At 36.8% G+C, this 25,394-nt stretch overlaps 1 protein-coding gene across 4 annotated transcripts in view; it reads left to right on the top strand.

The window, feature by feature from the left end:
* Positions 1 to 25,394, top strand: part of FRYL (FRY like transcription coactivator) — a 140,879-nt gene that overhangs the window by 82,572 nt on the left and 32,913 nt on the right. For 2 of the 4 annotated variants that reach the window (XM_064486813.1, XM_064486821.1), the window contains 15 exons: positions 1,824 to 1,992; positions 3,976 to 4,060; positions 4,608 to 4,720; positions 5,680 to 5,830; positions 6,502 to 6,605; positions 8,198 to 8,383; positions 9,732 to 9,933; positions 11,102 to 11,223; positions 12,176 to 12,366; positions 13,662 to 13,756; positions 14,838 to 15,445; positions 15,739 to 15,836; positions 19,845 to 20,015; positions 21,890 to 22,030; positions 24,596 to 24,793. In XM_064486813.1, coding sequence (XP_064342883.1) covers positions 1,824 to 1,992; positions 3,976 to 4,060; positions 4,608 to 4,720; positions 5,680 to 5,830; positions 6,502 to 6,605; positions 8,198 to 8,383; positions 9,732 to 9,933; positions 11,102 to 11,223; positions 12,176 to 12,366; positions 13,662 to 13,756; positions 14,838 to 15,445; positions 15,739 to 15,836; positions 19,845 to 20,015; positions 21,890 to 22,030; positions 24,596 to 24,793 — 2,634 coding nt within the window. Of the gene's footprint in view, positions 1 to 1,823; positions 1,993 to 3,975; positions 4,061 to 4,607; positions 4,721 to 5,679; positions 5,831 to 6,501; positions 6,606 to 8,197; positions 8,384 to 9,728; positions 9,934 to 11,101; positions 11,224 to 12,175; positions 12,367 to 13,661; positions 13,757 to 14,837; positions 15,446 to 15,738; positions 15,837 to 19,844; positions 20,016 to 21,889; positions 22,031 to 24,595; positions 24,794 to 25,394 lie in introns of all 4 variants that reach the window. The other 2 variants (XM_064486817.1, XM_064486819.1) reach the window with 1 other exon arrangement.

Here is a 25,394-nt window from a genome sequence, read left to right on the forward strand (position 1 = left end):
CTACACTTTAGCTCTTCTTTTCTCTCCCTATTTTGTTGATTTTCCTAGCACTTATCATCAAACTGATTATATATTTTCCTTATTTGCCTCATTACTTTTGCCTCAGTAAATCCAATAAAGTGTGAGCTCCTTAACAGGAGGAATTTTTGTCTGTTTGGCTCATTCCCACCTTGCCAGAGCCTGGAATAGAGCCTGACACATGGAAGGTGCCCTTAAACTGGATGGGTGAACAAGTGAGTTGGGGCTGGCACTAGAAGCAGGCACAAAGTTATAATTCCAAGAAGCCAAGATGAAATTCAGGGAAGAGCCTTTTGCCAGAAATTTTGAAAGAGCTATTTTTAATGACAATAATAATAATTTCTCAATTGTCATTTCTTAAGCACTTGTTACAGGCCAGGCATGGTGCAAATGGTTCATCTACATTATTTAATTTTCAGAAGAAATCTGTGAGTTTGGTAAGATAACTGCAGTTTTACAGATGAATAAAATAAGACAGAGAAAAGAGTGATTCCCTCAAAGTCATACAGCCATTAGCTCTATCGCTTAACGGAGCTGAAAGTCCAACCCAGATCTGTTAGTGAAAAGTCATTGGAAGCTTCTTGGGCAGGCAGTGCAGCTGGAGTCGGGGTGGGGCTTGAAGACTTGATGGGATGAGGGTCAAGGGTGTCAACTCAGAGGTCCTCACAGAGCAAAGGCACAGAGGCAGAAATGCACTGGTGTGGTCAGAGGGGACTGAACCTCAGATCAGAAAATTAGCACATGGAGCAGGTCGTGTCGATCAAGAACTGTGTGTGGTTCAGGAATCATTAGATGACCGTTGTCAGATTTTATAAAGTATGTTTTAAGATCTGTCCAGGGGTCATCTAAAGGAGAGCTGCTCCCACGTCTGTGTGCATGTGAATCATCTGAGGATCTCGTTCTGGTTCTGATTCTGGAGGTAGGGGTGGCGCCTGAGAGTCCATATTTCTAGCAAGCTCCAGATGATGATGGCTGTTCTTCGAGGACTGCATTTTGAGTAGTAAGGATTAAAGTAGGGAGGAAAAAAGAGATCACTTACTAACCAATCAGCCTATTCCAACAATATTATTAAATTATTAAATATTACTAAAACGTACATAGAAAGTATTCTACTGAAATGTTCTCACAAATTTAACTTATACTATGTACTAGGCATTTTTAAAGTGTTTTGTATATTTTGATTTACTTAATCTCAACAACTGTATGAAGTAGGTGCTGTTGGGCTCAGTTGCAGAAGAGAAAATTGAGGGGAACTTTCCAGGTCACACAGCTAGTAAGAGTTCTGTCTACACTGCAGTCCAGGCTGTGTCGCTGGAGATCTAGTTTTGTTCTAGATCCTCACTCTTAATCACCGCTTTGTGCCACTGGTTGAATATAGAGAATGCGGAAGGCAGAATAAAAGACAAATCCAGGGTTTTAAAGATGAGTTAATAAAAATATGAGGGAAAACTTAGAATGGTATCAGTTGAAAGCTTTTCCATTGAAACAGAAACTGATTTATAGGAAGGCAAATTATCTTTTGCTCTTCAAAAAAAAAAAAAGGAAAAAGGAAGGTAGATAACTTTATGGAAACCACTGAACATATTCAGGTCACCCTAATTAGGTATAATGTTGAGGGTGAGAGGACAGAACAGTATTTATAAAACTAATTAATGTCTGATTGCTGATCAGTGTCTGTTCAAATTTAGATTGTGCTGATTCACCAACCACTTAGAGTTGAACTTACTCTGATAAAATGTGTCTCAAGACAAGTTTGTGAGATAAAATTTTGCTTTTTCTTTTCTGAACGATTTCTTTTATGACAGGTGAAGAAAGTTATTGTCTATTTAGGTAGAGACAAAACAATGCAATTGCTCGAAGAACTGGTGAGTGAGCTACAGCTGACCGATCCTGTCAGTTCTGGGGTCACTCACATGGATAACCCCCCGTATTACCGCATCACTTCCAGCTACAAAATCCCTTCTGTCACCTCAGGTGAGAAGTTGTTCACAGCTGATAACTTTGTGTCAACAGAGAAGCTTCACATAATTGTTCATTTTAGCGAGCATTTGTTTGCTTTAAACATCATCATAAAGAAAAGCTAACAGGGATCGTGTACCCAATTAACTTGGCAAAACCTTTCAAATCTTCATGTGAGCAAAGAAGTTCAACAGTGTAAGGATTCATAATATGATAGAGGGAAATATATTTATGTACTTGTTCAGAACCAGAATGTAATTTACATATTCCTATACAACAAATGCTTTTTTTAATGACTATAATTAGTATGTAAATTTAAAAATGCTCACTTATTGAAATGACTGTAATACTGTAATTATTTGGGCTAGTATTATACATAGTATCCAATCATGTGAGTGTATATTCTTCTGTGTGTACACATATAATTATTGTGGTATTCTGAGTTGAAGAAACTACATCCCTGAGGGAGTAACTTCATCTGAAAATCAGTGCAATATCTGGGCTGTTCTAGATTAAATTTCTGTGAAATTATATGTCACTCAGTTTATGTTCAATGTTTTTGTCATGTTAATAACATCTGTATAATTAGAAATCTTTTATACTATATCTTTATGATCTATTTTTGTCATCTCTTTTCACTTTTTTGTTACACTTTCTACGAGATTTCTAATAATGCTTCTATTGAATTTTTCATATCTGCTGGAATGTTTTTAATTCCAGAGTATTTTTTTAATTAGAATATTTTTAGAAGTGTCTTATTCATGTTTCATGGTTAGACTATCTTTTTCTATATTTGATAAAGTTTTCTTCTCCCAACTAAAGTTCCTATTTTCTTTTGCGTGTGTGTGTGTGTGTGTGTGTGTATCTTTTTTTTAAATTGAAATATAGTTGATTTACAATGTTGTGTTAGTTTCTGGTGTACAGTAAAGGGATTCAGTTATACATATATATTCTTCCTTATATTGTTCTTTATTATGGTTGATTATAGGATATTGATATTGAATGCAGTTCTCTGTGTTATATAGCAGGACCTTGTTATTTATCTCCCTGTTTTCTTTATGTTGCTGTTTGTTTTTGTCTTGTAAAAGCTTTCCTCAAAAGCTTACCAGTTCTAGACCTGTCTTTTCAGAAACAATGGTATGCATATTAAAAAGTTGATTGGCTGCTCTGTAGGTATATGTGGGACTGGTTGATTTTGTCCTTTGTTGTATGATGATATTATTGATGTAAGGGTCTATAGGTCTTTCTCTTGCACTAATCAGATTCCCCAGAGAAAACTCTTCTACTCATCTGCCAAGAGTAGAGGGTGTAGGGGTGTGTGTGTGTGTGTGTACAGATATAATCTGTAGATACACACACTACACAGACACAGTCTTCAAGCCTTCTGGGATAAGAAGGTTATAGGAGGGGTCCAATCTCAAATTTAAGTATGTATGTATATTTTCACTTAGTCCCTGTATTCTCAGTCAAGTACTTCCTCCTTCACTCTTGTATGGTGTGCCCTAGTCCAGAACTCTTCTGATTTAATCTCATCAAAAAAGACTTCTAGAGGTGAGGAAAGACAGCTACCCAGCTTTAGTTATAAGAGGCAGAGGGGTAGATCTTGGGGACCAGCTACTTCTGAAGTTGATTTTCAAACAATCCTACTATTGTTAGCGCCTCCTTCAACCCCTACTTCCAGAGGTACTTGATGCCACAATTCCTGAGCCTCTTGGAGTTTCAACAATACAGATATAGAGGCTCCTTGGTTTCCTTCACCGACAGCTCTGGATCCAGTCTTCTTAACACTTAAGTACTTCTTGTCCATTTGTTTTCCAGGATCCGTAATCTTGTTGCTGTTGTCTCCTTTCCCTGTTGGTCATTAAGAGTACGAATCTTTTTTAAAAATCACCTTCTTCTCATTTTAGTGAAGTTTTGACATCTGTAATTTGCAATCTTCTGTTCTTATTGAGCCACCACAGGCCTTATATTCAGATACTGTTTTATTTCTGATTGCAGGAACTACTTCTAGTAGCAATACGATGGTAGCTCCCACAGATGGCAACCTCGATAATAAGCCCATAAAAGAGAGCATTGAAGAGAAGTAAGTACTGCTCTGTTCTTCCTTAGCCTTTCAGTCTGACATGTACTGATTATCATCAGAGTAACTGATGAGTCCTGCACTGGAATGTGTATTTCCATTGTGTTAAAATTCTAGGGAAGAAATATGTATTTCTGTATTGAAAATTTCCATGTTGACCATTTTAACGTTAAAGATGCTGACATGCTAGATTTTTTAATATGCACTGGTGGATGAATAGGTGGAGCATGGTCAGTCACTTTATGTGTGGCTACATTTTTTAACTTTTCTAAATGTATATTTACTCCGCCTGTTTCGTATGAAATAGATTTCACCAGCACATTGTTACCAGAACAGTTTAAGAAAAGTCTTCACGTAGAAATAATTGACTTCAAAGCTTAAGCCTTTGAAATGTAAGGTGGAAATTAGTATATATCATAGTAAACTTTAGTTAGTATTTTGTGTGCTGTGTTCTTTTTTAAACATGTTTAAACATGTTTAAACGTAAAACATGAAGTACAGATACTATTTTACCATGAACTGTGACTAACTTCGATGATCATTCCCATAGCTATGTGCACCTAGACATCTACAGTGGACTAAACAGTCATTTAAACCGTCAACATCACAGACTAGAGTCCCGATACAGTAGCAGCTCTGGAGGATCTTATGAAGAAGAAAAAAGTAATACATTCCAAATTTTTTTTTCAATAACAACAATGGCAAGGTGTATTGTAATTATATTAATGTTAATTAACATATTCTTCCAGTAGATTGTTTTTAAGAAGAGTATTTAACTGCCACTAGTGGTGTTCCAACATAACATGAAATGTCTTAATTTAAATAAGCAACATAAGTGGGGGAATTATGTTTTAAAAGTGCAGGTTCCCTGTAGATAAATTGAAAGGAACATAAGAATTGGTTCTCAAGAAGCATCATAGAACAGACGCTTGGCAGCAGGCTGCTTTTTTGAACAGGCTGGCTCTTTCTCCACGGATTCACATTTTACTAAAATGTCCTCCCTTGCAATTGCAGAATAAATAATCTGCCCCAGTCTCGCTGTAACACTAAGGCAGGGTGGAATAGAAACAGAAGCCTTCAGACTGGGAAGGGACCCTGGATGTGATCTGGTCCCATCTTCTCACTTTGCATATGATGGAACTGAGGTCCAGAGAGGTTAAGTGACTTACCCACGTCACACAGAACTCACATTTCCTGATGGCATTTTTTACTGCACCCTGCAGCCCTGCTGTGGTGGAGCAGATTTCCTTTGAGGATGGGTTTGCATTGGCCCTATCTCAGGAAATTTAGAACTGAGTAACTTACCAGAGGCCCTTGTTGCAAGGCAGCTTTTCCTTTCATGCGGTCTCATAGCTGGGACATCAATTACGGAATCATGATGAAGTGCTCATGTAGTTTGCTTTGATAAAAGGATGGAACCTGAATTGTGATCTCTTCTTTCTCTCTGATTTGCTTACTCTGATGATATTTGTGCCCAGGTCTTCCTAGCAAACATATGTCAAAATAGTGGGAAATTCTTTTGCTCACTTTCCAATGCTATAAATAGTTGGTGTCTTACTAGAGTTTGCTTATCTTAGCAGAAAGTAGATGGTGTAGACAATGAGATCATTTTATTTTGATAGGTGATTCAATGCCACTTTATTCTAATTGGCGCCTGAAAGTGATGGAGCATAATCAAGGAGAGCCACTACCCTTCCCACCAGCTGGAGGCTGCTGGTCACCACTGGTGGATTACTTGCCTGAAACGTCATCACCTGGATTACCTCTTCACAGGTGGACCACAGCGTCATTCCTATTTCATACGAGCCAAGTCGCTGCTTAACACTTTCAGCTTTCTTTACACTATCTGACAACACAGGATACAAGCAAACTTCTCTCTTTTGATACTGCAACAAATTCGATCAGTGTGTGTAGATGTTTAAGAAATTTAAAAACTCAGAGTTAACTGTTTTTGGTGGATATTGTGAAATCTAATTCTGCTGCTGCTGCTTTTCTGGGTGTCTGGCATAGTTACTTGACCTTTCTGGGACCCAGTTACTACATCTGAAAAATATTACTTTATGGTAATAGGCCCTCTTATTTTGAATTGAGTTAAACTGATGTCTGCTTAGCAAAATCAAAATAGAACAGTTACTGCGTTCTTTCCAAATGTACTGATGTACCAAACATGTATTGAACACCTACTATGTGGCAAGCAGTGTGCTAGGTCTTAGGGTTGAAGATGAAGAAAGCATGGCCCTTGGCTTCAAGGACCCCATAGCAGATATGTTTTTTTTCTAAAACTGTCACTTAACAGTTTCTCCAGCTGTATTTCTTCTCTTCTTTTTTTCTTGGGAAATTGTATTTTTCCATAAAATACAATATTAAAGTCTGCAAGTAATTTGCATAAGATTTTCTCTAGGTTTACTCTAGTAAAGCGTTAACAACACTCTTGTCTGTCATAGGTGTAACATAGCCGTGATCCTTCTGACTGATCTGATCATTGATCATAGTGTGAAGGTGGAATGGGGAAGCTACCTCCATCTTCTTCTTCATGCAATTTTTATAGGTAATAAATATTTGGTTCTCATGTCTTCATTTCATATTTTTGTGATAATTGAAAGGCAGTATATTTGGTTTTATCAGGTCACACTTATTTTTATTTTTAATTAAATTTTTATTAAGGTATCATTGATTTACAACAGTTTCAGGTGTACAAATAGTGATTCAGAATTTTTATAGGTTCTACTCCATTTACAGTTATTATAAAATATTGACTATATTCTCTGTGCTGTATAATGTATCCTTGTAATCTATTTATTTTATACATGGTAGTTTGTACCTCTTAATGCCCTTACCCCTATCGTGCCCCTCACCCGCTTCCCCTCTCCCCACTGGTAGCCACTTATTTGTTCTCTATATCTGTGAGTCTGCTTCTGTTTTGCTACATTCACTAGTTTGTTTTGCTTTTTTTTAGATTTCACATATTAAGTGATAACATACAGTGTTTGTCTTTTTCTCTCTGACTTATTTTCACTAAGCATAACACCCTCCAGGTCCACCCGTGTTGTTGCAAATGACAACATTTCATTCTTTTTCTGGCTGAGTAGTATTCCATTGCATATATATATACCACGTCTTTATTCATCTGTTGATGGAAATTTAGGTTGCCTCCAGGACTTGGCTATTATAAATAGTGCTACTATGAACATTGGGGTGCATACATCTTTTTGAATTAGTGTTTTTGTTTTCTTTGGATATATACCCACGGGTGGAATTGCTGGATTGTACAATGGTTCTATTTTTAGTGTTTTGAGGAATCTCCATACTGTTTTCCACAGTGGGAAAGGCAATATGGCTTTAAGAGAGTTTCTACGTATTTCGGTTCCTCCTTTTTGTGGGTTATTTCCATGACACTTTTTACTGTGATTCTCATGGTCTAGAGGGGAGTTATTTCTAGCCTCTTACCCATTCCTATTCCTGTCCTGCAGCCTCTCCTGCTGCACACACAAACACATACCCTCCAGCAGGAAAAATCCTGTAACTGAAGCAAAAGTAAAGTTAATTTACCTCTGTGATTGGAAGCTTTCAGAGTAAATGGAAAACTGAAATGGGTACTAAGTGTTTCCCCAAAGAATTAGATCGTGGACAGTCTGATTACAGCTGAAACTCCATTATGCCCTCTTAACAAACATGTGGGAGCCATCGCATCAGCAGTACTGCCCGTGCTGGGAGGATTGCTTTCCTGAAGAAGTCAAAACAGCCATCTTCTCCTAAATTTCCTGATATGTGCACTTATTATACATGTATTACTTCATTCCTTCAGTAAGCAAACAGCTACTGACTTTTTATTGCGTTCTAAGCACACAAAAAATCCTTGCCTATAAAAGTTCATTTACATCTAGTGTTTTGTAACAGAGTATTAGTGTCTAAGAGATAACTAAATTTTAGACGTACACTTTGGGAACTTGCCTGGATTCTCCCTAGTCCAGGAGGACAATAGGCTATTATAAAAATGTATACAAATTCTAGGCTAATAAAAAAATTGACGTAATATGACCTTATATAATTTCTTCTTTTCTTTTTAAAATATGGGTTTGGTAGCAAGAATACTCATTATCTGTCTTTATTGATGATGACTTTTTTTATGGTTCTCTTTAGGGTTTGACCACTGCCACCCTGAGGTGTATGAGCATTGTAAACGCCTGCTTCTGCACTTACTAATAGTGATGGGATCCAACAGCAACATCCGAACTGCTGCTTCTGTCCTTCTCAGGAACAAGGAGTTTAATGAGCCCAGGGTGCTTACAGTCAAACAAATTGCACACTCAGATTATACTTTCACAGGTATTTGCTTTAAAAGTTCAGTTTGCAAGTGGAATTGTACTTCATTCATTTGGAATCCTACATTACAGAAAGTCAACTAAAGTTGAAACACTGGACAATATTTTTTTAAATGTAGTTTTATTATTTTAAGTACCATTGGTATTATTTATTAATCCATAAAGAAGGACTTAGACTTGGAATATTTGATCTGTATTGCCTTTAAGGATCTTCGTCATAAAAATTTCAAGCTCTAAACATGTAAGTTAAAGGTACAATGAAAGAGTGGCTTAATTTATTGAGCACTGGTTATGAAAAAGATGGTAAACTTGTATTAGTTTCCTCCTGATCTCAAGATCTGAAAAATTGGCCAAGGAGGACAGTAAAAAATTTTTTTTCACTTGGTTATATTGATTTCACTTAAAATGTTATACGTTTGAAGTCTAGTAAGTTCCAAATTGCATATTTTAAAGTACTAGTGAGGTCCAAATTAATGAGATTTTAATGTAAAATTTATTTCACTGCTGATGTGATTTTTTTTTTACTTTTTATTTTCTTTTTCCTAATAACCTAATATTTATTTTATTCATCAGTATCATCTGATTTATAATAAATGATCTAGAAAATAATTGTTTTTAAAAATTGAAATAAAATTACTTCTTTTTGCCAATCATTTAATGCAAGATACAGGGTTAATAAAATTTAAATTTACTTAGTTAAATCCTTGTTTTCTATTTAAAACCTTGTAGTTAATGAGAAAACAATGATTAGTAAACTTATTCACCTTTAAAACTATGATTAAAAGATGAATGAAATAAAGTTTTCTCCCTTTTTTTTATGTTGAAGCATTTCTATTCAAAATTCCTTAGTTTGTATTTGTTGTTTGTTTTTAAGGCCTCGTTTGCCATTTTGTATGAGCATTAGTAGTAACCTTTAGAATTATTTAATAATTGGCATAATGTAAATATTATATTTTTAAGTCTATAAATAGACTCTAAAATGGCCTTTGAGTAAAGTGAAGCAGAAAGCATAGAATCTTTTCCATAAGAAATTAAAAATCAGTTACACTATAGAAATATGAATGACTTAACCCACGTTATGCCAAAATATTAGGAAGCTGCCAGTTTCAACTTTGCTCAGCAGATGGCAGCAGAGGACTGTATAGTAAATCCAAAGAGTTAAGTTTGCTGTGTTTGCTCAAAACCTCACCTGATGTAATTTGGTGCTTGGGAGGCTGCAGGGGGAGGAGCACTGATCTGCATCATCCTTTATGTACTTATATAATCTATAAGGAACCAGAACTTAATTCTTTAAATACTGAGGGAGATGGTTTTACGTCTGGGTGTTCATGCGCGGCGCTCTCTTTCAGCAGGTGTTAGTGATTTTATACCTGATTACCAGCCCTCCCCCATGACTGACTCAGGGCTCAGCTCAAGTTCTACCTCCTCTAGTATCAGCTTAGGAAATAACAGCGCTGCCATTTCACATCTGCACACCACTGTCCTCAACGAGGTCGACATCTCAGTAGAGCAGGATGGAAAAGTCAAAACCCTCATGGAATTCATTACCTCAAGGTAACATCTGCACCCCCTACTGTTCCAGCAACGTATCTGCATCAAGTTGTCATTTCATTTGTCAGTTACAGCAGACCCTATTTTTGTTTTTCAAAGTGTCCTTGATTTGGAGTAGACAAGTGTGTATTGTGCAATATTTAGAAAATTTGATGACTTTCTTCTTTGGCTCATATGATTGTAGCTGAGGAAGGCCTTAATTGTGTCTAATGCTGAGTACCCGAAGAGGACACAGTGTTATCTGAGTACATATTCTGCCTTCATCAGCTACATGACCAGTCAGTATCCAATATTTATTTATGGTCTACTCTTTGCAAAGCACTCTAAGTAAAGAAGAAACATAGATGGGGAGAAAGGGGCCGGTATTCTACAGCAAAAGCAAAGTCACAGGCGTGTGAGAAAACGAAGTATGTTTGGAAATGGTGAGAATCTGGTCTGACTGTAATGCTGAGGAAAGACTTTCCAGACAAGAAATCTTAGAAGAGTTCAAACTGAAGGACCATGAAGTCTAGCCTACAGGTTATAGATCTTTCAAGAAAGGAAACTTTATTGAAAATCTTTGAGCTGAATGGGGAGGATAGGGGGATTCAATTAAATAAATATGCTATGATCGGTCTCATAGCAAAGGACATGATGAATTAGAGGTGTTAGGGACCAACAGCAGTGTGACCACATCTTTTTTCAGGGCACTCTGGGCCTGTGGTAATAAGGGGCTTAACCCTTATTCGACAAGGTGGTGGGCTCGAGAATGCAGGTATTTTAAAGAAAGAACCCACAGGACTTTATTCTGCCCTAACCTGTCCCTGTAGTTTTAGCTTATAAATTATTTTCTCTGCATCACAATCTAAATACAGTCTAGCCTCTACAAGTTATAATGTTTTGATCTGTAATACATAAGCAATAACCAGTACTCTTTCCACTTGGCAAAAAATTTGTCATCTTTTCCTCCTACCTCTGGGAGAATCTGCCTGTAATGATGGAACTTGCATCTTCCTGTACTTGCTCTAAATCATTACATGTCCAGGAACATAAATAGTAGTAGTAGCCTGTGTGACATGCTGTTTGATTTATTCAACTACTACCCTTTTTAATTGCAAAAGCACGTTTTAGGTGAGTATGAGTAAAACTTAAGGTAAAAGCCAAGGGAGTTACATCTGTTCTCTGTTTTCAGAAAAAGAGGGCCCCTTTGGAACCATGAGGATGTTTCTGCCAAGAATCCTAGCATAAAGAGTGCCGAGCAGTTAACAACATTTTTGAAACATGTGGTTTCTGTTTTTAAGCAGTCAAGCTCAGGTATCTTTTAATAAATATTTCGGATAATATTTACTTTCAAGGAGATATTTTAGGGTGATGTCAAAACTTCTGATACTGTTCAGCAAAAAGTTGACCATTGATGTGTTTCAAGTTGAGTTTTAGACAGTTTTTCCTTTTTAACTTACTAGTGATAACAGATTTGTTTTGGTTGAAAAGAAATTAAGTTACTACTTAAATTAAGAATGCTCCTTTGACAGCCTGGGGTTCTTAGTTTTGTGTAGGATGGCATAATAAAATTACAATACAGTTGTTTATTATGAAACAATTATATTTAAGGAACATAGGTAGAGATGACAAACCTTAACATAATTTTTTATACTGGTATGAGTCTCTGTGATTTTTGAACTTAACACATTCTGAAAATTATAGTAAAGTGTGTGTATCTAAAGCAGTAATTCTCAGCTGGGGGCGATTTTGCTTCTCGGGACATTTTGCAATGTCTGGAAACACTTTTGTCACAATTAAGGGGCGGGTGGCAGGAGGTCACTACTGGTGTCAGGTTGGATAAAGGCTAGGGATGCCAGTACTTAAGTACGCGGCACCGGGCAGCCCTCACAACAGTTATCTGGCCGGAGTGTCAGTAGTGCTGAGGCTGAGAAACCCTGTTCTCAGGGAGTCCTTCCCTGAGATTAGAGTGAAGAGTCATCTAAAATTCAAATGAGAGGGGCAGGATAGAGCTCAGTGGTAGAGTTCGTGTTTAGCATGCACGGAGCCCTGGGTTCAATTCGCAGTGCCTCCACTTAACAAAAATAAAAAAGCAATGGAATTTAATGAAAAGAAAAGGCATTGACTTACAAAAGTTTAGTCCATACCCAGTTTGCCAGGCACTGTGCTGACACTGGTTTAAAGTGGTTATTAGCCTCCGATCGTAACCCCATCTATATTCTGAAAAACAAGAAGCAGTTAAACTTTGTTTCCGTTGTTTTCACAGAGGGAATTCATTTGGAACATCATCTTAGCGAAGTTGCTCTGCAGACAGCACTTTCTTGTTCTTCTCGACACTATGCTGGGAGATCCTTTCAGATTTTCAGGGCCCTAAAGCAGCCTCTTTCTGCAACCACACTTTCTGATGTTCTCTCCAGACTTGTAGAAACTGTAGGGGATCCAGGAGAAGATGCACAGGTAGTTCGTTAAATCTTTTCAGCAGGTGTTGAGCAGCGCCTTGTTGTCAAGGACTTATTGCCAAATGTAAATCACTGCAGGTAGAGCAATACAAGGGCACATAGAATTATTAATGTCAGAATTTTAGATGTTGTATAAGTAATACTAGTAACATACCAATTGAATTAAATTGTTAGTGCCTGTCAGAAAAAGCTTTATACGCACACACCTGGCTATTATTCTTAGATGACCACAGGGTAAAAGAGGAAGTTAAAGTAGAACACTTGATTTCATTTTTTAAGATAAAGTGGAATATTGCAATAGGGAATGTACATACATCTGTACATGGTTTTATTAATGTTTTTAGACACCAGGGATACCATAGTAAACAAGACAACATTGCTGACATTCTGGAGCTCACGTTTCATGGGGGAAACAGGCCTTTAGTCCACCAATAATGTGTAATGCCATTTTACTTAGTGATGAATGCTGTGAAAATAATAAGACAGAGTAACAGGTTATAAAGAATGACAGGGGGAGGGGTTGTTTTGTACGTGATCATCTGAACACACATTTAAATGGAGTGAGCCCTGTGATAATCTGGGGAAGAGAGCAAAGGGAAATAGAACTAGCAAGTGCAAAGGCCCTGGGGGAGGAGCAAAAGGCTTTTTAAAGGAACATCAAGCAAACCAGTGTGGTGAGAGTGTTTTAGACAGGGACATCAACAGGCAGGTGGATGTGATGAGGAGGGTAGGTCTAGATCTTGTAAGGCCTGGAAGGTTCTGGTGAGAGGTGAGATTTTACTCTGAATTGACGGGAAACCACCCATAGGTTTTAAAAGGAGAGTGATGGATACAATTTGCTCTTTAAAAAATTCACTCTGGAGGCTAGGTGGAGTCCTCAGGAAAGCAAGAAAGGTCAGTTAAGAGGCTGTTTGTAGGAGTCCAGTCCGAAATGATGTCAGTTTGGATTAAAGGAAAGCTGTGGAGGTAGGGAAAAGAAGTTGGGTTTAGGATATATTTTTTAAGTAATATTTTTAGGACTTGGTGATGGTTTCAATTAGATGTGAGGGAAAGCAACAGGGTGGCTCCTAGATTTCTGGTCTAAGCAATTTTGGGTGAATTGTGTTGCCATTATGATCAATTTATACCATTAGTTGGATGCATTTTCGTCAATCAGCAAGATCGTGTTGCTCAAGAGTTTAATTACTTTGTAATATTAACGTGGAGTTTGTTCTATTTTAAAATCTCATCAGGAAGTGTGTTGCAATTTCTTCTTTCCAGAGCATAATTAATTAAAATCTGCCTTTCTTCTAGGGATTTGTGATTGAGCTTCTTCTCACGTTGGAATCTGCAATTGATACTTTGGCTGAAACCATGAAGCATTATGATCTTCTTTCTGCCCTTTCTCAGTAAGAGTTTAAAACTAGGCAACCAGTAGATTTGTATATAGACCTTCAATAGCTAAACATGTATAATATTGTATTGTGCTAATATTGGTGGTGAGAATAATACCCCAAAATTCAGATGGATTACCAGTGGGAAAATGAGCCCCAGATGGTGAGGACATGTGACGAGTCACGGGGCTGGGAAGTGGCAGTGCTGTCTCTCTGACATCCTGGCCAGAGCTCTTTCTGCTGGGCTGCTTGGCTTCAGCCTCAGTGACGGGCTCTGTTCCTGCCACACTCAGCATCCCATTGTGCTCCCAGCAGGCCAGGCACCTCAAAACTCACACCTTCCACATACTGTTCCTTCTCCCTGGACCAGCCTCTCTTCGAACTTTATCTTCCTTGCAAATCCCGAATTGGCTTCTCCTTTAAGTCCTGTCTCAGTATCACCTCCTAGCTAAACATTTCTGCCTGCCCCAGGGTAAGGCTAATTACTCCATCCTTTGGATTGTCACAGTGTTTTCTTTATATTTTAATGACAGCAACTAACAGGCTGTAATTTATCCATCTACATGGACTTTACCTGATATTCCTAGCATTTTACACACTGCTGGCACATGTAGAAAGAATTCTGTATTTTTTAACCAATGCTAATTGGATGTGAAGGAGAAGGAGAAATCAAAAATAAAATTTTTGAGCTTGCTTCTTCTGGAAAGAGTGTGAATTGACAGAAATAGGGACCCCAGGACCATCAGCTCTGGGGTTAAGACAAAGGAAGCCTGCTTGGGATATAATGTTTACTAAATCCCAAAGCTAAACATTATCAGTGGTAACTGTAGCAGAAATTTCACTTGAAGTCAAACCTTATCCAACCCAAAGGAAACAATTGGCCACAGTAGAAAAGATACTGTTGTACATTTCAACAGGGAGGAAAGAACTGAAATTTAATTAAGCAAAGTCCAGTATATTTAGAAGTGATTTTTTTCCTGGTAACAGTTACCCTTTTCAGCATTTTCAAGAGTACAATTAATGTAGCTAAAGAAATGATTGTGCACGGATTCATCTTTTTTCTTTCTTTCTTTCTTTCTCTTTTTTTCTTAAAAAGAACCTCATACCATGATCCTATAATGGGAAACAAGTATGCAGCTAACAGGAAAAGCACTGGACAACTCAATTTAAGCACAAGTCCCATTAATAGTAGCAGTTATTTGGGATATAACAGTAATACAAGAAGTAACTCTTTGAGATTAAGTTTAATTGGTGACCGAAGGGGTGACCGGCGGCGGAGTAACACACTGGATATAATGGACGGACGGATAAACCATAGCAGTAGTTTAGTGAGGACTAGAAGCCTTTCCTCTCTGAGAGAGAAAGCAGTGTATGATGTGCAGTCCACTACTGAGCCTGCCAACTTGATGGCCACCATTTTTTGGATAGCAGCATCTTTATTAGAGTCAGATTACGAATACGAATACCTCCTGGCTCTCAGGCTTCTCAACAAACTGCTGATCCACTTGCCTTTGGATAAATCAGAGAGTCGAGAGAAGATTGAAAACGTACAAAGCAAACTGAAGTGGAATAATTTCCCAGGCCTTCAACAGCTCTTCCTTAAGGGTTTTACCTCAGTATCCACACAAGAAATGACCGTGCACCTCCTGAGTAAACTCATTGCTGTCTCCAAACACACGCTGGTGGATCCTTCCCAGTTGTCAGGTGATGTCAATAGAATTGCACCAACTCTTTGCTTTTTAATGTAGTGAAATGTAAACTAATCATTTGTTTTGAAACCTACTAATTTCTGCTTTTCCACCAACAGTTACGGTTTTCTCAATATGTGAGATAACTTAAATTCTTTGGTAAAAGCAAAACAAAAAAATATTTTTAGAAGATCAAGTACTCCAGGAAATAAAAAGAAAATGGTTTCTGTGAGCCATTAAAAAAAGTTAATTTTTAAAATTATGTGCAATAAAATTGGTTATTGTTTGCTTTTTTTTTTTTTTTGATAGGCTTTCCTCTTAACATCCTTTGCTTATTGCCTCACTTAATCCAGCATTTTGACAGCCCAACTCAGTTTTGCAAAGAAACAGCTAGTCGAATAGCAAAGGTAAGCAAATGTTATGCTGAAAGATAACACTGGAGGGAAATTTCCCTGAAGTTTATCTTAAGGGGGGACTTTCTTAGAAATCCTTTTACTGTCACTTCCTATGTGAATTTTGCATCTAAATTTTTATTTTTTATGCATATAAAGAAGTAATATAGTAATGATGTAACTTACAAGTGCTCAAGCCACAGTGAATAAAATTATTTGTTTAGAGTAACACTCCTCTGAGTCTGAGTCTTTTTCTGCTCCGTTTCCCTACTTTACTTTCTACCTGTTTGTCAGTTTCCAAGTCATTCATTTATTTAGTACCAAGTATGTACTGAGCACTGGATCAGGTGCTGGAAATACAAAGATAAGCAAAGGAGATAGAATTTTTAGCCCTGTGGGCCTTAGAGTCGGGGTGCAGTCAAATAAGTAGACAGTCACCATCGAGTCTGGTGACTTTCCAGTGGGAGGGCAGAATATTTTAGGGACACATAAAGCAAAAGTCTGCCTGAAGGAAGTTATGACTAAGCTGACTTAAAGGCTGAATAAGACTAACCAAAAGTATGATCCCTGGATGAGAAATAAGAGCAGGGCCGAGGGTGGAAATTTCCTAGGAGAAGTCACATGTGCAAAGGCCCTGCGGAAGAAGAGGGCATAATATATTTTGTGATTCTGGGAATTCTCTCCCTTTATGTTTGCCTTTTTCCTCTTAACATTGTCTTCAACTTCTCTGTCTGCTCCCTTCACTCTCTTTCTTCCTCATTTGGCTCTTTCTCTCCCATCCTACATTTCTGAAACAGGTTTGTAGCTCTTTTTAAATCAGCTGTTAACATTTGTTTAAGAGGTTTATAGCTCCTAATCTTAATTGTAAAAGAATATGACTTTGACATTTTATATTTTTAGTAATTTCCTCTCTTAAGAACAATAAAGAAATAGCAAATATCTTGCCTTCTACTTAAAATTAATTCTTAATTAATTTCATTTTATGTATTTATTTATTTATTTTGTCAGATTGAGTCTTGTAAGAAAGACTTTTCAGGCTGAAATCATAGACAGTTGCAAGAAGGAGTTATATAAATTTACAAGTAATATACGTGCAACAGGAAATTAGGTGAACTGGAGGAGGGACTCAACAGCAGTATAAGTGAGATAACCCAGCTAAAGCACCAGGAGAAAATTCAGAGAAGTTTGCAACAGAAGGGACCAAGCGAGTAAAAGTCTCTGGAAGAGCCTTTTATATAAGCTTTTTTTTTTTTTTTCCAAACCTGAGATTCTGTTAGCAATTAGCACAGCACTAAATGGAAGAGCAAGCTTGTAGAAAGCCAGGTAAAACACCCACCTCTGCATGGCCCAAACTTCACCACTGGTAAGTGCAAGTTTATCTCTGGGTGCCGACGCAGTGAAAAAATACTGCCAACCCAATTAATCACATACACAGTAACAAGAGTAAGGACGTTTTCATTATCTGGTTAGATAATATTTAATAAATGACAAGAAAATATTTAATAAAATATGCTATTGAATCATCCCTATTTAAATTTCTAAATAGATACGGAGAGATTCTTAAGCATTTTATAAGCATGTCTTTAAAAAGAAGAGCCATTATTACAGTTAATGGAAACGCATCTCAGTTTTGATGATGGTTTACCTTAGAAAACTAAACAATGTGTATTTGCATTAATGAGGTCCAAAAGTGATTTTTAAAATAATTTATTAAAGTGACTTTTATTTTAATATTCTAATGACACACCATTAGAAAAATGTAAACAAGGATTTTATTTTTGTCTACCAGAAATCTAGGAAAGAAACTATAAGGGGAAAAAAGTATATTGACTTACTTGAGGATTTCAAGAAGATAAAAAGAAGTCCCCTAATAAGGGAAGTAGGAGCATTTAAGACTGGCAGCTGAAGTGTGGGGAGGAGCTGGCTAGGCGCTGGGACGGCTGAGGGCACAGCGTGGCCAGAGGGCTGCTGTGGAAGCCCCTTGAGCGCCAAGCCTCTGCTGTCATGACCGAGGCAAAGCACAGGAAACTCCCAACTATCTTACCTGTTTTTAAGAAATCAAATATATGGCTCTCTGTGAGTCATAAACTGTTGTTCAGTCTGTTTCTTCCTGGTGAGCAGCACACAAAGTTTCCCTTTGTGCGCTTTCAGCAACCTGCAGGATGTGAACTAAATTGATTCCTTAATTATTCTCTCACTTAAACTGCCGAGAGTAATTTTCTGCCATTATGTGCTTCCTCATTATGCAAATATTGCTGTTTTTACTGTTTGTGCCCTTGGAGAGCGCAGAATTTCAAAATGAGGGAACACTTAGGACAAATATTGTCCTTTCTTGCTATTCATTATGGCAAAAACAGTATGCTCAGGTTTGTTATAAAACATACTCTATTTGACTCGAATTTTAACCTGGTAATTCCAAAATTCCAAAATTAAATCTAAGCCATTTGCTTTATTTAAAAAATTGCACAGCATATATTCCAAAGAACTTTCCTCCTTTTTAGAAATAGTTTTTTGTAAATCATTCTTTATAAAAATATGCTTTAAGGATATAAGAATTCTATAGGAATGTCTTATTCTTCAGAATAAGATTAAAGAATTTACTTTGAACTATAAAAGTTTTTGTTGAAGAATAACAGATTGTGAAATTGAAAAATTATGCAGCTTTTAAAATAGTATGATAAATTATTATATTTTGAAATACAAGTAAGAAATACAAACCAACTTTTTCTTTTTTCTTCCTGGTGTCTGTTTTATGGATAAAAGGCTAATGCATGAAATCAGCTGCTTTTAATGATTGTATAAAGTAACTTCCAAGGTGCTGTGTTAGTCTCTGCACACCATTGCATGCCTTCATATCTTGGGCCCATCCAGTGATGATGTCCGCATGGTAAATCAAAGTAAAACTACACCAGAAATTGACACATTGTAACTGACTGTACTTCAATTAAAAAAAAATCAGTTATATTCATCTGAAATTTGAAAATATATATTTTTTAAAGGTAGTACTCTCTTTATCAAATGCTCTAGGCAGTTTGAAAAAAATATAAAACATCAATAAGATGGAAAAATAAGTGAGGAAAATGAAGAAAGGAAAACTAAGAGAAATTTCAGTGAGGCTAGCCTTTTATGATAGATGAGGGTCTGTCTTGCGTGGCCCTTTTCCAGTTCTGCCTTGTTCAGATGTCCCCTGGAAGAGGTTAAGAGACATCCTCACCAGTAAGTCAGGGAACAGACAGACTAAGAAGGTGCATTTGGTCAGTAAGATCCTCCCAAACATTTGTTGATTCAGATTCTGTAGTACTGTATCAAGTAAACTGTAGGAAGTCAGTATACTTCGTAGGAGCCTGTAAATGGTTGGCCAAGGACCTTAAGAGCTTTAGGTGATTTCCTGAGGAGCAGTTTGGGGTCCACCCTGATGACCGCCATTCATTGGAGGTACAGGATTCAAGAGTTATCAGTGCTCCGGTGAAGTCCTTAGAATACATCACACATGTTGAGGCTCCATGCAGTTGACTGCTCTAGTGAGATACTTGGAACAGCTTGACGCTATAAAGCATCTCTTCTTCAGCACAGCAGCTCTGAACCCCGCTGAGGATTCCCAGGTTGAGTCTGCCTGTTAAGTTATTGTGCAAAGAACCATACATTGATTTTACAAAACGGAACTCTTTTTACAAAAGTTACAAAATGATACATAGGGTTTACAAAAACGTTTGGATTTTTACCAAAGACACTTTTACAGAGCATGAGGCTGTTAAAAAAAAAAAAAAAAAAGCCATACTCTTTAACACCCACGGAAATGCTTGAATAATTAATCATCCTTCCGTGTTATCTAAGTTATTCTCTTAAGAATGCCTTGAGCTTTTTTCCTCTTCTGTTTAACTTCTCTACTGTAGTGAAATAAAATGCATTAACGCTTCAAGATATATCTTGAACTTATTTCATTAAACAAATACAGTTAATATAAAATCAAGTTTAAACTTAAATGCCTTTAAAGTGAATGAAATTATTGTATTTGTTTTTTAGGTTTGCGCAGAAGAAAAATGCCCAACGCTTGTCAACCTGGCTCACATGATGAGTTTGTACAGCACACACACGTACTCCAGGGACTGTTCTAACTGGATCAACGTAGTGTGTAGATACCTACATGACTCCTTCTCAGATACAACATTTAGTCTTGTGACTTACCTTGCAGAGGTACATTTACCCCCAAAAAACCAGATTTTTCAACTGCTCCATGGCAAAATTTTCAAGTAGATTTACTTCTAGAAGCAGCACTGATACTAATTAACGTTCAAATTGTCTTTGAGAGTAAAATAAATAATCCCTTTTTTTAAAGAAAAAATATATATAATATCTTTCAAGTATAAAGGAAGTTTTTATAAAGGGTTTTTTTGTTGTTGTTGTTCATTTTCAGTGTTTATTTCTTCATTCACTGTCCTTAACTGATATAAACTCAAAATAATATAAACCTTGCCTTCATTTCAAATGGAAAATGCGTTTTTATTTCCCCGTGGTCTTGATCCTAGACAATGGTTATCATTTTTGTTTCTTAGCAAAATTAATTCTTGGCTTTGAAATCCTTTCTAGAATTAAAAAATGCAGCATGCAGAGTCATTTCTACTGGGCAACTTTATTTTGATGATATATTTGCTTCCTAATCTAAACTATGATTTTGGGGGGCAAATGGAATTTTAAAATCTGTCCTAGAACAGCATAAAAAGTTAATACAGTTGACCCTTGAACGACGCAGGGCACCAACCCTCCACGCAGTCGGAAACCCATGTATAACTCACATTCAGCCCTCCACATTGGTGATTCAGCCAGCTGTGGATCATGGTGAGCAGTGGTGTTCACTGCTGAAAAAAATCCTCAGTATAAACACACCCGCACAGTTCAAACCTGTGTTGTTCAAGTGTTGACTGTGTTTTTTTCGTTGAAGAAGTGGCTTCATACCTAGGAAAGTAAATTACTCAGTAGAGAGCCACAAAGAGACTCTCAAAAGGGAGAAATTCCTAGTCAGCTTATGATTAAAGTGATACCCTCATTTTTAAAAAGTTGACCTCGTGGCTCAATAAACATTTTCAGTATTGCTCGTAGCACTGTTAAACTTAGCTAAGTCACTGATGGCAACCATCATAAAGTGCTTCAGGACTAGTGTGAATTTTTAAGATGTTGGTCTTGATAGGTTTGCTCCCATCAACTTTACACTTAAGTGAGACAACAGTGAAACTCTGCCTGGTAGCTTCCTAACCTGGATGAATCTGTCTCTGGGTTTATCTTACACCTGTACCTTTAGGACAAGAGCCAGCACAAAGCCAGCCCTAACGTTTTTAATCAGCTTTGAATTTAAGAGGCTTAGACCAGCTCACCACTAAAGTAATGCTAATTTTCCCCGAAGACCCAATCACGGGATTCTAAAGCCTGCCACTGGCACAGTACAGCCTATTGGGTACCACATACGGGCAGTGTATTTCCAGTCCGTAAAGAGAATGCTTTGCCCCAAATGTTACTCTTATTAGTGTAAGTTATCCTTGTTGTATTATTAATAATTCTCAAATTATTACTAACAACAATACTAATATTAGTTACATGTATTTAAAGCTATGCTATATAATTTAACTGTCTACAAACTCTATGAGGTATGTGGTATCACTATTTTATTCTTAAAAATCAGGCTCAGATTGGTTAAGAAACTTGGCTGAATCACATGGGTAGTTTAAGTGACTGATGTGAATGGCTTGGGGGTAGTTATTCATTCTTTGGTGATGATGGTTACAGCAGTTTTTCTCTTAACCTAAAATAAATGATGTTCAACTAAATTAGTTAAGGATATAAAAGAAAACACTGAGATTAAGATGAAAAATAATCCATCTAATTCTCCTTTCTGAAGCAAAGACAAGTAACAATAATAGACATCACCTTTTACTTTACCTTCATTATTCTCTGTATTTCTAATAATCTAACCATAAACTCAGGTTAAATCTGTTATGGTTTTCAACATCACTAATGCAAATACTGTTGAATTTTCTTTAACCTGATTAAAGTGTACTTTTTAATATTACTTTTAGCTATTAGAAAAAGGATTGTCCAGTATGCAGCAGTCATTACTACAGATCATCTATAGCCTTTTGAGTCACATTGACCTATCTGCTGCCCCAGTCAAGCAGTTTAATCTGGAGATCATAAAGATTATCGGCAAATACGTACAGGTGAGTGACCACAAGACTTCTGTGTAGAAGTATTCGTCTCAAAACAACTCATAATCATAAAAAATCAGTAAACGTCTTAAATGTTATCTAAGAGTAGCGGGAGTGGTTAGTGCATAAATCATGTTTCCAGGAAGATTTACGACATGGGAACTTATTCTCGGTGTTAGTGACAAAAAGCAGAATCGGTCTGATTCCTGATTTTGATTTTTAACGATTGCATCTACAAATACTCATTTCAGCAGTGCCTGGAAGGAAGGTGCACAGAGGGCAGCTGTCACCATCTCTGGACAGTGTGATTATGACTCTGTTCCTTTCTGTTTTTAATCAAATTCTACATAATGAACAAATACTACTTTTAGAAAAAGAGGCTCTTTGATAAGTCTGCATTTTATAGTTGCTTTCTGTGTCTGGTAAAAAGTGCCAGATATTTAGAAGGTAGAAAATCAGACGGTTTAAGTATAAATGATAAGTCAGTCTGGTCTGTACTAAATTTCACTTTTGAACTTTTTGAAGAAAGGTCATGAGGAGCAGATCAGTATTGTACCTACAGCTAATCAAAGAGAGCAAACTCTTTGGGAGCCTTAACAGATGCAAACCTTCTGTTTCTACTCGTTATTTTTGCATTCACTGAAGCAAATCTTACAAATGGAAATACTCAGCTAGCAAAGAGTTTGTGTTCTAGTCCATTTCCAATAAGTCACAAAACTATATTAAAATGTTTTTTGATATTTTGTTGGGTAATCTGGGTTATTTTTTAGATTCCCTTGAAAATCAATGATTGCAAATATTCAAAAAACATAAACTTCTTTGGTAACCCTGTTTAGTTTCTCTGTTTTATCTCTCAATGAGTATGACTCCACCAAGTGACAATTACGTATTTTTTCTAAACCACTTTTCTCTTTTTTTTTTTCTTAAGGCTTAAAGAACTTAACTCATCAAATAGTTGCCAGCACTCCCACAGAAATACATAGCATATTGAATTACTAATTTGTGAAACAGAGATACATTGCTTTTGTTCAGAACCACAGGCTTATTTATATACCCACTGGGCAAGCAAGTGACCATAGGAGGGCATGGATTCATGACGAAGTGAACTGCACTTTCCTGTCCGAAAGGAACAGCACAACTAAGCTTCCTGTAATGGTTGCGATGTTGGAGTGCAGACCTGGGGGGCCAGAACTTCTAGTTTTTATTTTCTAATTTATATAGAGAAGCTAGAAATCTGGATTTTTCTCTAAAATCTCCTCATTTTAAATGTGTTGTCTCAACTTCCTATTCAAATTTATTTTTAAATGTTGAGTGAACCAAGGTCATATTTAGCTGATAGGCCATCCCAGTTAGTGACTTCTGCTTTATTCAGACATTAAACATTCTACAGACTTGAACTCTTGACATTCTTTGACATTTAGAACCCAACTACCAATATAATTTATGGAAACATCCCTGAAGAGGTTTTAGCATTTCGCAAGGCCCAGAGGTCCTAATTATTTCTGTAAGAAAAAAAGGATGATAATTCCTACTTAGTCTTACTTTGTTAAAGGTAAACTGTTTTCTACAATGATGTGCTTAATACCTAACAAAATCATATGGACATTTTTATTATTATTAAATATTTTGTGCTTTGGGTGTCATCATCTCAAGGTGTTATTAACTAAATTGGATAACTCAGTTCTGCCAAACATTTTTTACTTCCTTTTTTTTGATAGTATTTCCCCCTGCTCAGAACTGTTAGCTGTGAAACGATATGTATAAAACAAAGTTGAGATGTGATTTTGGTACCATAGTAAGTAAAAAAGTCATTTTTGGTATGATTTTTTTCAGTAGATGGTAGAAGAAAAATATTCTAAATTCTTTATTAGACATCAATTCCTCTTCACATACACATCTTTCATATAAACTATTCCTGAAATATATTGGTAGAAATATACAAAACTAAGAAGCAGAAAAATAGCTCAAAAACAGAGCCACCGCATGTGAGAGGGAAGAGCTCACTGCGTGCAACTCAGGCGTCACGGAGACTGTCTGTTAGCACAGCACTTGGGCTTGTGACTTGGGCCTTGGGTCATTAAGAAAAATCTAAATTTTTTTAGTACTTTAATATTTTTATTTTAATATTTCCTTTTTTTTAAAAGGAAGTATGCATTAAAAAATGTTTATCTTCAAGATTTAAAACGTTTAAAGTTTAGAGTCTTAAAGCCATACACGTCATTCATCTAGAGAGTTTACATACAAAGGTAAACCCCTTTGTTTACCACTGCTGCCAGATTGCTGTATTAGACTTTATAAATTAATAATACTTATAAATCACTTATTGGGGAAAATATAAAATATTCTGAGTTGACAGCATTATTATGTGTATGATGTCTCAAATCTAACAGTACAAGTAATAACTTTCTTTCCTTTTGCAACTCAGACCCTCTGTTAAGGATCTCAAAGTAAAAATGAATGATTTATGAGAGTTTTTATAGAAATAATATTTTCATTGTCTACAGTATACACTAAATTTTTGTTCTCAATGAAATATGTATTTGTAATGTTCATGCATCTATTATTTTTTAAAACCAGAGTCCTTACTGGAAGGAAGCCCTTAACATCTTAAAGCTGGTGGTGTCCCGCTCGGCAAGTCTTGTTGTGCCCAACGACATCCCCAAGACCTATGGAGGAGATACAGGTTCTCCTGAAATATCCTTCGCGAAAATTTTTAATAATGTCTCTAAGGAGTTGCCTGGGAAGACCTTAGATTTTCATTTTGATATATCTGAGGTAAGATCCTGAGAGGTTGATACGGGTGGTCTATTAGAAATTTTCACTTGTTCATTTATTCATTCTGTCATTCAGCAGGCGTTGACTGAGCTCATACTCAGCAGTGGATGCTGTGACAGGTGCTATGAAAACAGGGGCGGGTGGGGAGAAAGCCTACTCTCGGGCACCTACAGCCTCTTAGGCAGACAGGCAAATAAGCACTGTGACAAGTGCTTTGGCTGGAAGTTGAAAGCACTATAGGAATATATAGCATGTACCTCTAACCTGATCTGAGCTGAATGTTGAAAAATAAGTGACCTTAGACAGGCATGTATGGAAGTTTGGGGAGGGGAGATTAACCCAAGAAGCAGCGGCATGTGTGAATAAAGGCTTGTAAGTGTGCACGGTGCTCTGGAAACTTCCGTTAGTATGGCATACCTTGTGCACAGAGTACAGAGGTTGGACGTAGAGTGTGATGAGAGAGGAGGCTGGAGGCATGGGGAACAGCAGGGTCATATGGACCTTATGTGACATAGTAACAAGACGGCTTTATCTTGAAGCAGTAAGAGCTCTTAAAGGATTTTTAGCTAGAATAGGAAATACTAGGATTTGCATTTTAGGA

Source organism: Camelus dromedarius, chromosome 1, assembly GCF_036321535.1.
Source record: "Camelus dromedarius isolate mCamDro1 chromosome 1, mCamDro1.pat, whole genome shotgun sequence".
NCBI lineage: Eukaryota > Metazoa > Chordata > Mammalia > Artiodactyla > Camelidae > Camelus > Camelus dromedarius.